This window comes from Nansenia antarctica (genome assembly GCF_963989245.1).
Source record: "Nansenia antarctica genome assembly, chromosome: 5".
NCBI classification, from domain to species: domain Eukaryota; kingdom Metazoa; phylum Chordata; class Actinopteri; order Argentiniformes; family Microstomatidae; genus Nansenia; species Nansenia antarctica.
The window spans coordinates 60,181,816-60,195,352 of NC_137690.1; the positions used below are offsets into that span (position 1 = coordinate 60,181,816).

At 43.3% G+C, this 13,537-nt stretch overlaps 1 protein-coding gene across 1 annotated transcript in view; it reads right to left on the reverse strand.

Annotated features, from left to right (window-relative positions):
• The window catches only part of LOC308158671 (3-hydroxyisobutyrate dehydrogenase, mitochondrial-like), a 30,707-nt gene extending 18,818 nt beyond the window's left edge, over positions 1–11,889 (reverse strand). Inside the window, exons 1-4 of the mRNA XM_080532358.1 lie at positions 11,794–11,889; positions 9,725–9,885; positions 8,325–8,434; positions 8,002–8,123 (exon numbers count right to left, since the gene is read on the reverse strand). Coding sequence (XP_080388484.1) covers positions 8,002–8,123; positions 8,325–8,434; positions 9,725–9,885; positions 11,794–11,866 — 466 coding nt within the window. The 5' untranslated portion in view covers positions 11,867–11,889. The remainder of the gene's footprint in view (positions 1–8,001; positions 8,124–8,324; positions 8,435–9,724; positions 9,886–11,793) is intronic.
• Positions 11,890–13,537: the final 1,648 nt, after the last annotated feature.

Sequence of the window (13,537 nt, forward strand, 5' to 3'; positions counted from 1 at the left end):
TATATGCTCAATATGACTGTATATACTCTGGTGAAATTAGTCACACACACACTCAACTTTGGTTGTTTGGAACATAATATTGGTATTGCTAAAACAGAGATTATCCTCTCACAGCAAGCTCCCACGGTCCCACCAAAGTGCAATATCCCCACACACATTCACACACACTTCTCTCGCTGATAGCGACGTTTCCCAGCGTTGGTAAAACAATGAAAGTTTTTTTTAAAGCCTTTTAAAGCCATCGTCCGTTAGCGATGTGGCGGCCCACCGCGGGTAGACAGACTCAGACACAGGCATGCTGGGTAATTACCGCTAACGATCCCGCCGCTCGTTAGCCAAAGCTCCTATTTCTGCCGTCGCCGTGCCAACACCCCGAGTCTGTGACGTAAGAGCCCGTTTTGTTGTGGGTCGAGTTTGCATGCGGACACTTTTAACGACACCAGACAGTATGAGGGTGAATGAAAGTGTGTATTTGTGTAGTGAGAGTATCCATGTTCAGTGTGTGTGTGTGTGCGCGTGGATGTAAATATACCGTCCTGTTGGCGAGTTAGTGTGTGTGTGTGTGTGTGTGGGCATGTACTCCAGGACACAGCTGGATCAGGCAGGACAAGAACAGACAACTGGTCAGAGAGGGAGAGGGGGGGGGGGGGGAGAGCAAGCTTTTTTTGATTGTCGTTTTTTAACAGGGTTATTATTCCTCGTCTCAGACCCCAGGGGCGACTGCCAAACCCCTAGTGACGCACACGAGGTGGGAGCCACCAGCGCTAACACAGTCACAAACACCAGCTCTTTGCACATGAAAAAAGACACACACAAAAAACACACACAAAAAAACACACTGAGAAAGCACTACCTCACTCTCAACACAGAAGACTGATTTGATATTAAAAGGACATTGAAATGATTCAACAAGACAGAAATGAAATCCTGAAGGAACAATCGGTTTGCGTGTGTGTGTGTGTGTGTGTGTGTGTAAATGTACTTGTCATGTCTGGTAAATTTGCATGCAAGATGTGGATGAGATGGAAATGCATACACTCAGCATTAGTGGCTCTGTATTCCCCCCCCCAAAAAAACCACCAGACACACACACACACACACACGTTCTCTATGTTTCCCTATTTGGGTAGAGTAGAGCGCCACCTTCTGGCAAAAACGCAGCATGTGAAACCCCCCCCCCCCATCACTTAATTCCTCCAGGCCTTGAAGTGAATGAGCCAGAGAGAGGGAGAGAACTACAATCTAATACACATCAGGACTACGGTGGTGGTCAGGTGCCCTGACCTGACCTGACCTGAGGCCTTCTCCTCACGACCTCGCTCCCCAAGTTCAGCTCATCACTTTAGGCTACTTTCTTTCGCAGACGAGGGGATAAAGTGTGTGTGTGTGTGTGCTTGAAGAGAGAGAGAGAGAGAGAGAGAGAGAGAGAGAGAGAGAGAGAGAGAGAGAGAGAGAGAGAGAGAGAGAGAGAGAGAGAGAGAGACAGACAGTGTGAGTCGGCCAATGGGCGTCTGTGGGGCTCAGGGCAGAGGTAACAGGTAAATCATTGGCCATTTCAGGACAGTAAAATAGGCTTAGCTAAGAGCCTTAGCTCTGAAGGAAAGGCCTTCACACAGGACTGCACTCACTAACTACTGGCTGTCTACAGTATGTAAACAGTGTGTGTGTGTGTGTGTGTGTGTGTGTGTGTGTGTGTGTTTGTGTTTGTGTGTAACAGACTTAGTTGGTGAGTGGAAGATGAGAGGAAGTGTCTTCACAGGGGGCTGATCTCACTAAGTATAGCCTGTGTGTTCACTGGAGACACCAGCCAATAAACAAAGAGTGTGTTTTTGTGTGTGTGTGTAAGAATGAGTCAATTGGCCTCATTCATCAATATGTTCTTAAATAATGTGCCCATTTGGACTTAAAAAGACTAAACCGATGTGTGATTTATGAAATGGAGAGACCCAATTTTTTTTCTTAACTAGATGCGCATGCAGGTAGTTATGAATTAGAATAAGTAAAAGCCCAGAATATTCCATATACATGTAAGCACAAGCTCAGTTCAGTCAATCCCACGCTGTCTATCTTGGCAGACTATAACAGCTCAAGAGCCACTCTCAAACAACTTCTCTAAAGACACAGTGTCTCTCTAGCCATGGCACGCATGGCCACAACCTCTAACATACATACATATATATATATATATATAGTCATGGACAAACATATTGGCACCCCTGCACTTCTGTCAGATAATGCAACACTTCTCCCAGAAGATTGTTGCAATTACAAATGCTTTGGTATTCACGTGTCGTTCTTTTGTTTGCATTGGAACAACAGAGAAAAGCAGAGAAAAAAGGCCAAATCTGATATGATTCCACAAAGAACTCCAAAAATGTACAGGACAAAATGATACAACTTAATATTTGGTAGCACACCCACTGAAAAAATAACTGAAATCAGTCACTTCCTGTTACCATGAATGAGTTTCTTACATCTCTACTGGAATTTTGGACCACTCTTCTTTTCCAACTGCTCCAGGTCTCTCACAGTTGAAAGGTGCCTTCTTCCAACTGCTGTTTTGAGATCACGCTACAGGTGTTGTATGGGATTTAGAACTGGACTCATTGCTGGCCACTTTAGAACTCTCCAGAGCTTTGTCTTAAACCATTTGTGGGTGCTTTTTGAAGTGTGCTTTGGGTCATTGTCTTGCTGGAAGACTCATGACCTCTGACGGAGACCCAGCGTTCTGACACTGGGCCGTACATTGCGCCCCAAAATTATTTGGTAGTCAGATCAGATTTCATGATGCAATGCACACAGTCAAGGCATCCGGTGCCAGAAGCAGCAAAGCAACTCCAACTCCAAAACATCTGTCAACCTTCACCATGTTTGAGTGTAGGGCCGTGTTCTTTTCTTTGAAGATCTCATTTTGTTTTCTGTAAACAGTAGAATGATGTGCTTTACCAAAAAGCTCTGTTTTGGTCTCATCTGTCCACAGGACGTTCTGGCAGAAAGATTTTGGATTTTGACAGGTAAGTTTTGGCAAACTGCAGTCTGGCTTTTTGATGTCTCTGTGTCAGCAGTGGGGTCCTCCTGGGTCTCCTACCATAGCGTCCCATTTCATTCAGATGGCGACGGATAGTGCGAGCTGCCACTGTTGTACCCCGTGTCTGCAGGTCAGCTTGAATTTGTTTGGAAGTTGATTGAGGTTTTTTTATTCACCATTCGAACAATCCTTCGTTGCAATCTTTCAATTTGTTCTCTTTCATCCACGTCCTGGGAGATTAGCGATAGTGCCATGGGTTGTAAACTTCTTGATGACATCACGCACAGTGGACACAGGAACATTAAGATCTCTGGAGATGGACTTGTAGCCTTGAGATTGTCCATGCTTTTCCACAATTTTGGTTCTCAAATCCTCAGACAATTCTTTGCTCTTCTTTCTTTTCTCCATGCTCACTGCGGTACGCACAGACAGACAACACAAGGTTGAGAACTTTTCTAAAATTCTAAATTTCTATATTCTATATCTTTGACTTGCCACAGGTGAGTTTAAATACAAATTAAAGGAGCATTACATGCTTGAAATACAATTATTTCTTACAATTTAATTTCTTCTAATTTTGCCCAGTACATTTTTGGAGTTCTGTGTGGATTGATCAGATTTGACTTTTTTTCTCTGCTTTTTTTGTGTTGTTCCAATGCAAACAAAAGAAATAAACATGTAAATACCAAAGCATTTGTAATTGCAACAATTTTCTGGGAGAAGGGGTGCATTATCTGACAGAAGTGCAGGGGTGCCAATATTGTCCATGACTGTGCGTGTATATATATATACACACTACCGTTCAAAAGTTTGGGGTCACTTGGAAATTTCCTTATTTTTATAAGAAAAGCACAGTTTTTTTCAATGAAGATAACATTAAATTAATCAGAAATACACTACACATTGTTAATGTGGAAAATGACTATTCTAGCTGCAAACATCAGTTTTTTTATGGAATATCTACATAGGTGTATAGAGGCCCATTTCCAGCAACCGTCACTCCAGTGTTCTAATGGTACATTGTGTTTGCTAATCGCGTTAAAAAGCTAATGGATGATTAGAAAAACCTTGAAAACCCTTGTGCAATTACGTTAGCACAGCTGAAAACGGTTTTGCTGGTTAGAGAAGCTATACAAATGGCCTTCCTTTGAGCTAGTTGAGTATCTGGAGCATCACATTTGTGGGTTCGAATATACTCTCAAAATGGCCAGAAAAAGAGAACTTTCATATGAAACTTGTTCTTAGAAATGAAGGCTATTCCATGTGAGAAATTGCCAAGAAACTGAACATTTCCTACAACGGTGTGTACTACTCCCTTCAGAGAACAGCACAAACAGGCTCTAACCAGAGTAGAAAGAGAAGTGGGAGGCCCCGGTGCACAACTGAGCAAGAAGACAAGTACATTAGAGTCTCTAGTTTGAGAAATAGACGCCTCACAGGTCCTGAACTGGCAGCTTCATTAAATGGTACCCGCAAAACGCCAGTGTCAACATCTACAGTGAAGAGGCGACTCCGGGATGCTGGCCTTCTAGGCAGAGTGGCAAAGAAAAAGGCATATCTGACACTGGCCAATAAAAGGAAAAAATTAATATGGGCAAAAGAACACAGACATTGGACAGAGGAAGATTGGAAAAAAGTGTTATGGACAGACAAATCGAAGAACATTTGTGAGACGCAGAACAAGTGAAAAGATGCTGGAAGAGTGCCTGACGCCATCTGTCAAGCATAGTGGAGGTAATGTGATGGTCTGGGGCTGCTTTGGTGCTGGTAACATGGGAGATTTGTACAAGGTAAAAGGGATTTTGAATAAGGAAGGCTATCACTCAATTTTGCTACGCCATGCCATACCCTGTGGACAGCGCTTGATTGGAGCCAATTTCCTCCTACAACAGGACAATGACCCAAAGCACACCTCCAAATTATGCAAGAACTATTTAGGGAAGAAGCAGGCAGCTAGTATTCTGTCTGTAATGGAGTGGCCAGCGGAGTCACCAGATCTCAACCCCATTGAGCTGTGGTGGGAGCAGCTTGACCGTATCTCGATGGGCAAGAAGTGCCCATCAAGCCAATCCAACTTGTGGGAGGTGCTTCAGGAAGTGTGGGGTGAAATTTCTTCAGATTACCTCAACAAATTAACAGCTAGAATGCCAAAGGTCTGCAATGCTGTAATTGCTGCAAAGGGAGCATTCTTTGACGAAAGCAAAGTTTGAAGGACAAAATTATTATTTCAAATAAAAATCATTATTTCTAACCTTGTCAATGTCTTGACTATATTTTCTATTCATTTTGCAACTCATTTGATAAATAAAAGTGTGAGTTTTCATGGAAAACACGAAATTGTCTGGGTGACCCCAAACCTTCGAACGGTAGTGTATACTGTATATATAATATATATATATATACGTATATATATATATAGGTACATAGTGTATATATAGCCTATAGGCCTCATAGTGTCAAAATATAGGCATATCGGAATATGAGCATCTGTGTGTGTGTGTGTGTGTGTGTGTGCCCCCCCCTGCTTGGTCCTGCCGAGGTGAGAGGGAGACTTTAATTGCTCCGTGTCTCCTTCTTGTCTAATCTCTCCTCTCCCCCGCACTCCATGTGAGGGCAGTCGGTCTACTCTTTACAACTCTTATCTACATGAAAGGCACGGACACAGGACACTCCCCATTATGGCTCCATCAACATTAAAAGAGCTGACATGGGTTTCTCCATTTCGGTTCAAGCTATTAAAAGGCCTGCGGGTCCTGTGCTCTGTCATGGAGCCATCAGACAGAGAGAGGAACAGCGTCATGACGATTTAAACCCTTAACCTTGTCTTAAAAGTCAAATGCAAGTAATACAAGATTCAGGGGACCTTTTGGCGAGGGTAGCTCCATACATTACTATGACTGTCTTTCAGCAACAGTCAAAATAAAAGAAAAACTGTAATGGGTTTTAGAGCTTTCATTTTAGAGCTCACACAAAACTTGTCACAAAAACAATGCTGCCAGATCCAGATATGGCCGAGGCACACGGGAAGCGGCATATTGGCCGGCCGCTTCCGAGGGGGTATAGGAGTATTTCTGGACTAGGATCCGTCGCGCAACACCGCCCCCTGGGTGACGGAATAACGGTACTGGGCTCGAGGAGCCAGTCAGCCTAGTCTGCCTGGCGCCCTCCTCTGGGACTGCCGGCCGCGGGGTCGTGCGGCGGATCCCATGCAATAGGCAGGGGATAATTGGATGCTAAGTTGGGTTAAATTGGCTACCAAATTGGGTGAAAAAGGGATAAAATCTGAAAAAAAATAAAAAAACAAAAACAAAAAAAATGCTGTGATAGGTGACTAGCGCACCCAGATGTTTCTGTTTGTCTTTCCTACACAACATTAACATGATGCCATCCACCATCTGTTGATTTTGCATCAGAATGCAGACATTGACCTGTGCATGTCCATCAGATATACAGCCCTGGAGTACATGCACTCACTGAACACTTATTAGGAACACTATACTATACTGGGTAGGGCCTCCCTTTGCTATCAAAACAGCCTCAATTCTTCGTGGCATTGATTTTACAAGATGTAAGAAACATTCATTTGAGATTCTGGTCCATGATGACATGGTTATATCACACAATTCCTGCAGACTTTTCAGGTGCACTTTCAAACAATGAATCTCCCGTTCTACCACATCCCAAAGGGATTCAGATCCGGTGACTGGGAAGGCCACTGAAGTCATTGTCATGTTCATGAAACCAGTTTGAGATGACTTTTGCTTGGTAACATGGTGCATTATCATGCTGAGAGTAGCCATTAGAAGATGGGTACCTTGTGGCCATGAAGTGATGCACATGGTCAGCAACAATATCCAAATAGGCTGTGGCATTCACGCGATCATTGATTGGTATTAATGGGCTCAAAGTGTGCAAAGAAAACACTCCCCACACCAACAGCTTAACAGTTTAAGCTCCACCAGCTTATACTGTTGACAGGTGTACAGGTATACACTTGGTGAGTGTATATATAGGCTACAGTTAGGCCTGTAACAATTCCCAAATTTTCTGGACAATTAATTGTCTTAGAAATAATTGTCATTGACAATTACAATTGTCACTGACCCCCAAATTGCTCCCAATGAGCGGGCCGGCACCACCATTGGTGTGTGAATGTGTGTGTGAATGGGTGAATGAGAGGCCATTGTAAAGCTCTTTGGAATAAGGCGCTGTATAAGTGTAATCCATTTACCAATGCTAGCTTCTCCACTGTATTGAAAGATAATTCAATAATACTGTATTAAGCACTTTGAGCTGCAACGTTTGCAAAAGGAAAAGTGCTATACAAATAAAAGTTATTATTATCATTATTGGCCAATTCCATGTAAATGTCCCTCATCATGAAAAACAAAAGTAGCCTAACACTTTTCATAACAAAATCACTTTAGAATGTATCATCAAGGTCGATATTTTGGAGTAGAGAATTAAGCTGATCAGATTATTTATGAAATTGCATATTTCCCCCCACTACAACAGGAATCACAAACATAACAAATAGGCATAAAGGCCTACATTTTCACCCAGAATAGCCAGACACCTTGAGATTGACCGACATAGGCTGATTATCAATAGACCTGTAATACTACTGTCAATACTACTGCTGTCATAGCGCATCAGGGGCCAAGTCCTGATTCAGTGGGAGAATCTGCAAAAACGTCTTCCTAGATGACCGGACTGACAGTTCCAAACTCCAATTCACAGATCATTTATGAGAGTTTGTGCCAATGGAGAAAAAAAAAGTTTGTGCCAACCCGACTGTGTCTAAATACCCTTATAGGTGGAGAACAGGTTATTTAATATACAATCCATAACCAAACATAGATTTCCCTCTGCGAACTCCAGAAGAATGGAGTGTGTCACTGTGTCTTTAAAAAAAAAAAAAAAAAAAAATAAAAAAAAAAAAGTTCATGGCCATGGCCCTCGCCCTCCCTTACCTCCTGACACAGGCGCATCCATGAACACTGCACCCATCTTCTCGGCAGCCAAGGCCATCTCCTTGGACACGGAGGGGTCGATGGTGGAGGAGTCGATCAGCAGCGTGCCCTTCTTCACCTTTCTGAAGACGAGGAGGAAAATGCACCCCAGTCACAGTCACACTGTGGTCCTTGCCTGCCTGTGTGTGTGTGTGTGTTAACTATGTCCTTGCATTGTATGGATAGAACCCACAGTTCATTTAGAACGAAAGACAGACAAATGGGCATGGGTTGGCCAACAGGTTGTGGAGAGGACTATTATGTATAGAGAGAGTTCTGCTCACTTGAGGATGCCGTTGGCACCTGTGTAGACCTCTATGACATTGGGACTGGAGGGCAGCATGGTGATGATACGGTCCGCTTTGTCGGCTACTTCTGCTGGGGAGTCCAGGATCTGGACATGGGGAGAGATGGGAGTCGAGGGGGGAGAGATGGGAGTCGAGGGGGGAGAGATGGGAGTCGAGGGGGGAGAGATGGGAGTCGAGGGGTGAGAGATGGGAGTCGAGGGGGGAGAGATGGGAGGCGAGGGGTGAGAGAAACACCAAGGAAGATGACATAAGAAGTACAAACACATTCATACATACAGTGCCCTCCATAAGTATTGGAGTATTGTCTTCTTTTAGCTCTGTACTCCAACAGTTCGGACTTGGAATCAAACAATTGCTGACATTAAAGTGGAGGTTCTCAGCTTTATTCAATGTTTTCTTTTTTCAGATTGGTTTTAATATTTTGAATTTACAACCCTTTGTATGCATAGTCCCCCTATTTCAGGGCACCAAAAGTACTGGAAAAATGGCTTTACAGGTGTCTCGTGTCTAGTATTGATTCTAGACTTTGCATTTGGAGTCTGCTATCTCTAGTCTGCTATCTCCAAATTCATTGGATGTCGCTTCATCATACAGTAAAACAATGACCCCAAACACACTAAATAATTAATAATTTTGCCATTTAGCAGACGCTTTTAATCCAAAGCGATTTACAATTACGAATTACAGGGACATTCCCCCTGGAGTAAACTGAGGGCAAAGTGCCTTACTCAAGGGCACACTAGTAGTGGTGTGGTTTCAGGCGGGATTTGAACTCACAACCTTCCGATCACAAGTCCAACTCACTATCCACTAGACCACCACTACCCCACACACCACTACCCCACACATCACTACCCCACACACCACTACTCCACACACCACTACCCCACACACTGCCATAGCAACTAGGGAGTTTTTCAAAGCCAACAAGCATAAAGTTGTTGACTGGCCAGACGAATCTCCCGATTTCAATCTAACTTGCATTTGATTTCCTGACGATATGGTTTTAGGCAACAAGACCTCAAAAGAAACAACTGAAGATGGCTGCATTACAGGTCTGGCAGACATCACCAAAGAATATAACCAGCTTCTGGTGGGGTCAATGGGTCGCAGACTTCCCAGGCAGTTATTGCATGCAAAGGATTGTCAACCAAATACTAAACTCAAGTAGTTTATTAGGACATTACATGATTTTGTCCAATAACTTTTGGAGCCCTGAAATAAGGGGACACGTCACAAAACGGAAAAATGCAAGTACATAAGATGAAGATGAAGTTCCAAAAAGTGCATTACCAATCATTACTATATCACTGTTGTGCAATGGTAATATACCACTGAAGTCAGTGAGCGAGTGGGGTAAGTGAATGGGGTTGTACCTGTGCACCCAGGTCTTGCAGCTCCTTGCAGGACTCTGGGAAGACATCAGTGGCAATGACAGGGTAACCGTGTTTCAGCAGATTCTTAGCCATTGGGCTGCCCATGTTCCCAAGCCCAATAAAACCCACAGGAGTCTTAGAGGCCATCGACCTGCTTGACACTGGACAGAAGAAGAAGAGAGGGAGAGGGTAATCAAACACACTACACCAGTGAATGTGATGACATGCTGCTATTAGTCTCAAATGAGTAAATCACTGTGGCCTGGGGTGGTCTAGTGGTCTAGTGCCACGGTCTACAGTGCACACATATGCCCATGTCGGCATGGGTTCGACTCCAGCCCATGCCCTGCTGACATGCCCTCTCTCCCTTCTTCTCCTTACTTTCCTGTCTCTCTTCACTATATCTGTCCAATAAAATGAAAAACTATGAGTGGGACTGCCCCACTGAGAAAAAAAACATAACTTAAACGTAAATCACTCTCCTTTCCAGGGTGGCACTCTGTTTCTGCTTGGCCAACTTGTCACTTTCTTGCTAAGGTGAGATATTGTCTGGCTCCCAAACCAATATTTTCTTACTGAAATATAGATACCATGAGAACAATACCATTGTTCACTCACTCAGTGTTGCTCCATATCCCCACGCCTCCCAGCCCATGCACAGACCCTGGTTGGCTGATAACAGGGTGGGTTAACATGTAACATGATCAGTCTATGCCGGCTTCATGGAGCATACTGTACTCTACTGAACATACAAGTGATCTTTGAACACAGTTGTTATGTAAATCAGGTTCAGGTTACCATGTACCCAGTTTTGCAGTAAACGAGTCATCCATGTTGACACACATTTCAGAAACAACACAGACAGTAGACAAACATAAATAAAAGTACTCAATGTTCTAATCCTCACTAAAAACAAAAGATAAAATAATAAAATAATCTGTGCAATGTTGCTATGACTTGTTTATCTGAGTGATGGCTGCTGGAACAAAGCTATTTTTATACTGCCTTGTTCTGCGCCTGGGACTATAAAACGTCCAAAAGGAAGAGGCCGAAATTCACTGTGCAAAAGGTGGGAGTCGTCATTTAAAATCGAGCCAGTTATCCGCTGTAACTGTCTGGTCTACAGGGACGCTGGGTTAAGCTGTGACTAACCAATCAGCCTTCTACACCATTTGACAATCTGAAAATCTACACAGAACAGAGTGACAGAAAACATTGTTTCTCTCACTCACTCACACTCTCTGACTCACACACGCGCACGCGCACGCGCACACACACACACACACACACACACACACACACACACACACACACACACCATGTCTGCAAAACAACACACATGTAGGAAAAGTCCTTATGACAAATTGACAATGCCTTTATGCAATTGTTTCTGATGTGTCAAAATGAGTGGCAACATTTCCAATAGAGCACAGCCACTCTTGTGTAATGTCTGATTTCTAGCTGAGGTCTACTGTTGATAGCAGACTCTCAGGAGGACTCAACAGCAGGGCAGAGAGATGCAGGTGGTATAAGAGGCTGATCATATTTAAAGTTGATCATGGTGATCAACTGTTTACTGATCATGTTTGCTGAAACACATACTACTAGGGATAGAATAGCATAAATAACAGTGTCTGACTAGCTAGCTACTATGCACGTCTTACAGCCATGAAGATTGTGTGACTTTGGTGACTTAAAAGTGCATTTAAGAAAACAATGATCGGAATTGGCTAATATGCGAGCTAGATTTTAGGGGACATCAGCTCATCCTTTGTCAAGTCCATTGTCAAAAGCTATTGTTGGCAATCAGTTCACACAGTTCAAATGCTCACTATCATTAACGTCAACTGGAGAAGTATTGTCTTTAGCTAATGCAAACATTAAAAGCACAGCGAGTGGCCAACTCTCCTGAACATTTGATTGCAGGCTGAAAAACCGCCACTGACTGAACACATTCTCGGCTAGGCTAGCCGTCGGAAAAGGGCTTTTCGCCTGCACTATTTCCCGTTATACACATGCACGCGTCACAACAAACTATGGATTATTGCACTAATACGTAAAGACATTACCGTGCACCGACAGGTCGACATGTTTATTGCACCTTCGCAATAAATTCCTAGACCCTCTGAACAAGGCAGCCATGCTTCTTTCCCCTTGACCTCGGCGTACAGTGACAGCTGTCAAATCAGGAAGTAAAGGGGAGGTGCTTATGAATTACGGTTATTTTGCACCAGTCACAACTCTCGGTACAGCTCAACAGCCAATGGAAACCACGTAAAGGCGGGACATCCTGTTGTGTTCACTTGATGCAGTCCCTGTACATGTACTGTACTGCATTAATAATAAAGTATTGGTGGTTTAAAAAAAAAAAAAGATCATTGTAGGAAAGAGGTACCGTATAGCGCCTGGGTCTGGTTTATTGAAATATTCATATTGTAAAGCAGTCATGTAGGTAGTTCATAATACAGTAGCAATTTTGATTCGTTCAAAAATAGTTTCTTGCAGCAGGTGCACACAGTTGACAAATTAAGAGCCTGACTGACGCCAGACTCTTAATGTGTAAACTGTGTGCATCTGCTAGAAACAATTTTGAACCAATCAATATATGATAACTTTCATTTGATTAAAATGCATTTCTAATGCATACGTAAGTAAGTAAGTAAAGCTTTATTTATATAGCGCCTTTCGTCCATGAAATGCAACTCAAAGCGCTTACTTACAGTAATGCATACAGTAATATTGCCACATGCATCGTTTTGTGTTTTATATCAGGCTCAACTACGAGCATCACTCCTTCTGGCTGCAGAATCAGAATGTGGGTGCAGAAAGTTGAGTTTTTCTGTGTAGTCAGATGAAAGGGATTGCAATCATTTATTGATACGCACTTTCCAGATACTCACTTTCTATATAATAGATCAATCTGAGAATTTGCGGCAGCACACTAATGTGGGAGAAGTGACACCAGTAGTAAATGTGGATAGGTATCTATCTCCTCCTCAGCATCCAGCATCCTCACACGTGCCTCTCTGCATCCCGGAAGTGACAGGCAGCCTCGGCACGGGTCTCCTCCAGGAAGAGCATCGCTGAGAACGACGATTGAACAACAGTGACAATTGGATTGTCGCATTTGGGCTGTCAGGATCACCTGTCGCAGAGCGGATTCATTTATACGACAGGTAAACTGCATCGATCTAAGCGGAATCAATGTGATCGGTGATTGTCGTAATGCCAACTAGGCAAGTGGCAGGCCTTCTGTCTGCACAGATAGCTACCGGCCTGGCAGAGATGTTCCTGCGAGCCATGTCAGATCACGGTTAGGTAGCCGGCTAACGTTAGCTCAATAGGCCCTTGAAGGTTACCTACTGTATACGAAACGGTCCAGCTCTTAACGACAGTGTTATAATACTCAATAGATCACATTAAAGCCACAACCTGGGCCTAACCTGTTCAAGTGGAGGGATGGGACTATGGACATGTAATCCCTCTGAAATTCATACGACATCATAGACGCCACGAGAAACACCTGTCGATGATAGTTTATACAACGATTTTGTGGCTGTGTATAGTTTGTGCATGTAAACAATAGTGCATCTAAACAATAGAGTAACTTGTTTCAAATGTTACAGTATAAAGGAAACATGACATGTTTTTAGTAACGAACGGGAATGTTAATAATAATAATAGCTGTGTGCTATCACTTCTGCTATTGCCTGGCAGGCAGGGGAAGTTCCTTGACAACCTGTGGTATTTTCATATGATTATCCTAATCCGGCCTCAGTTGATCCTACTATAACTGTGTCTCTCCCTGTGTAA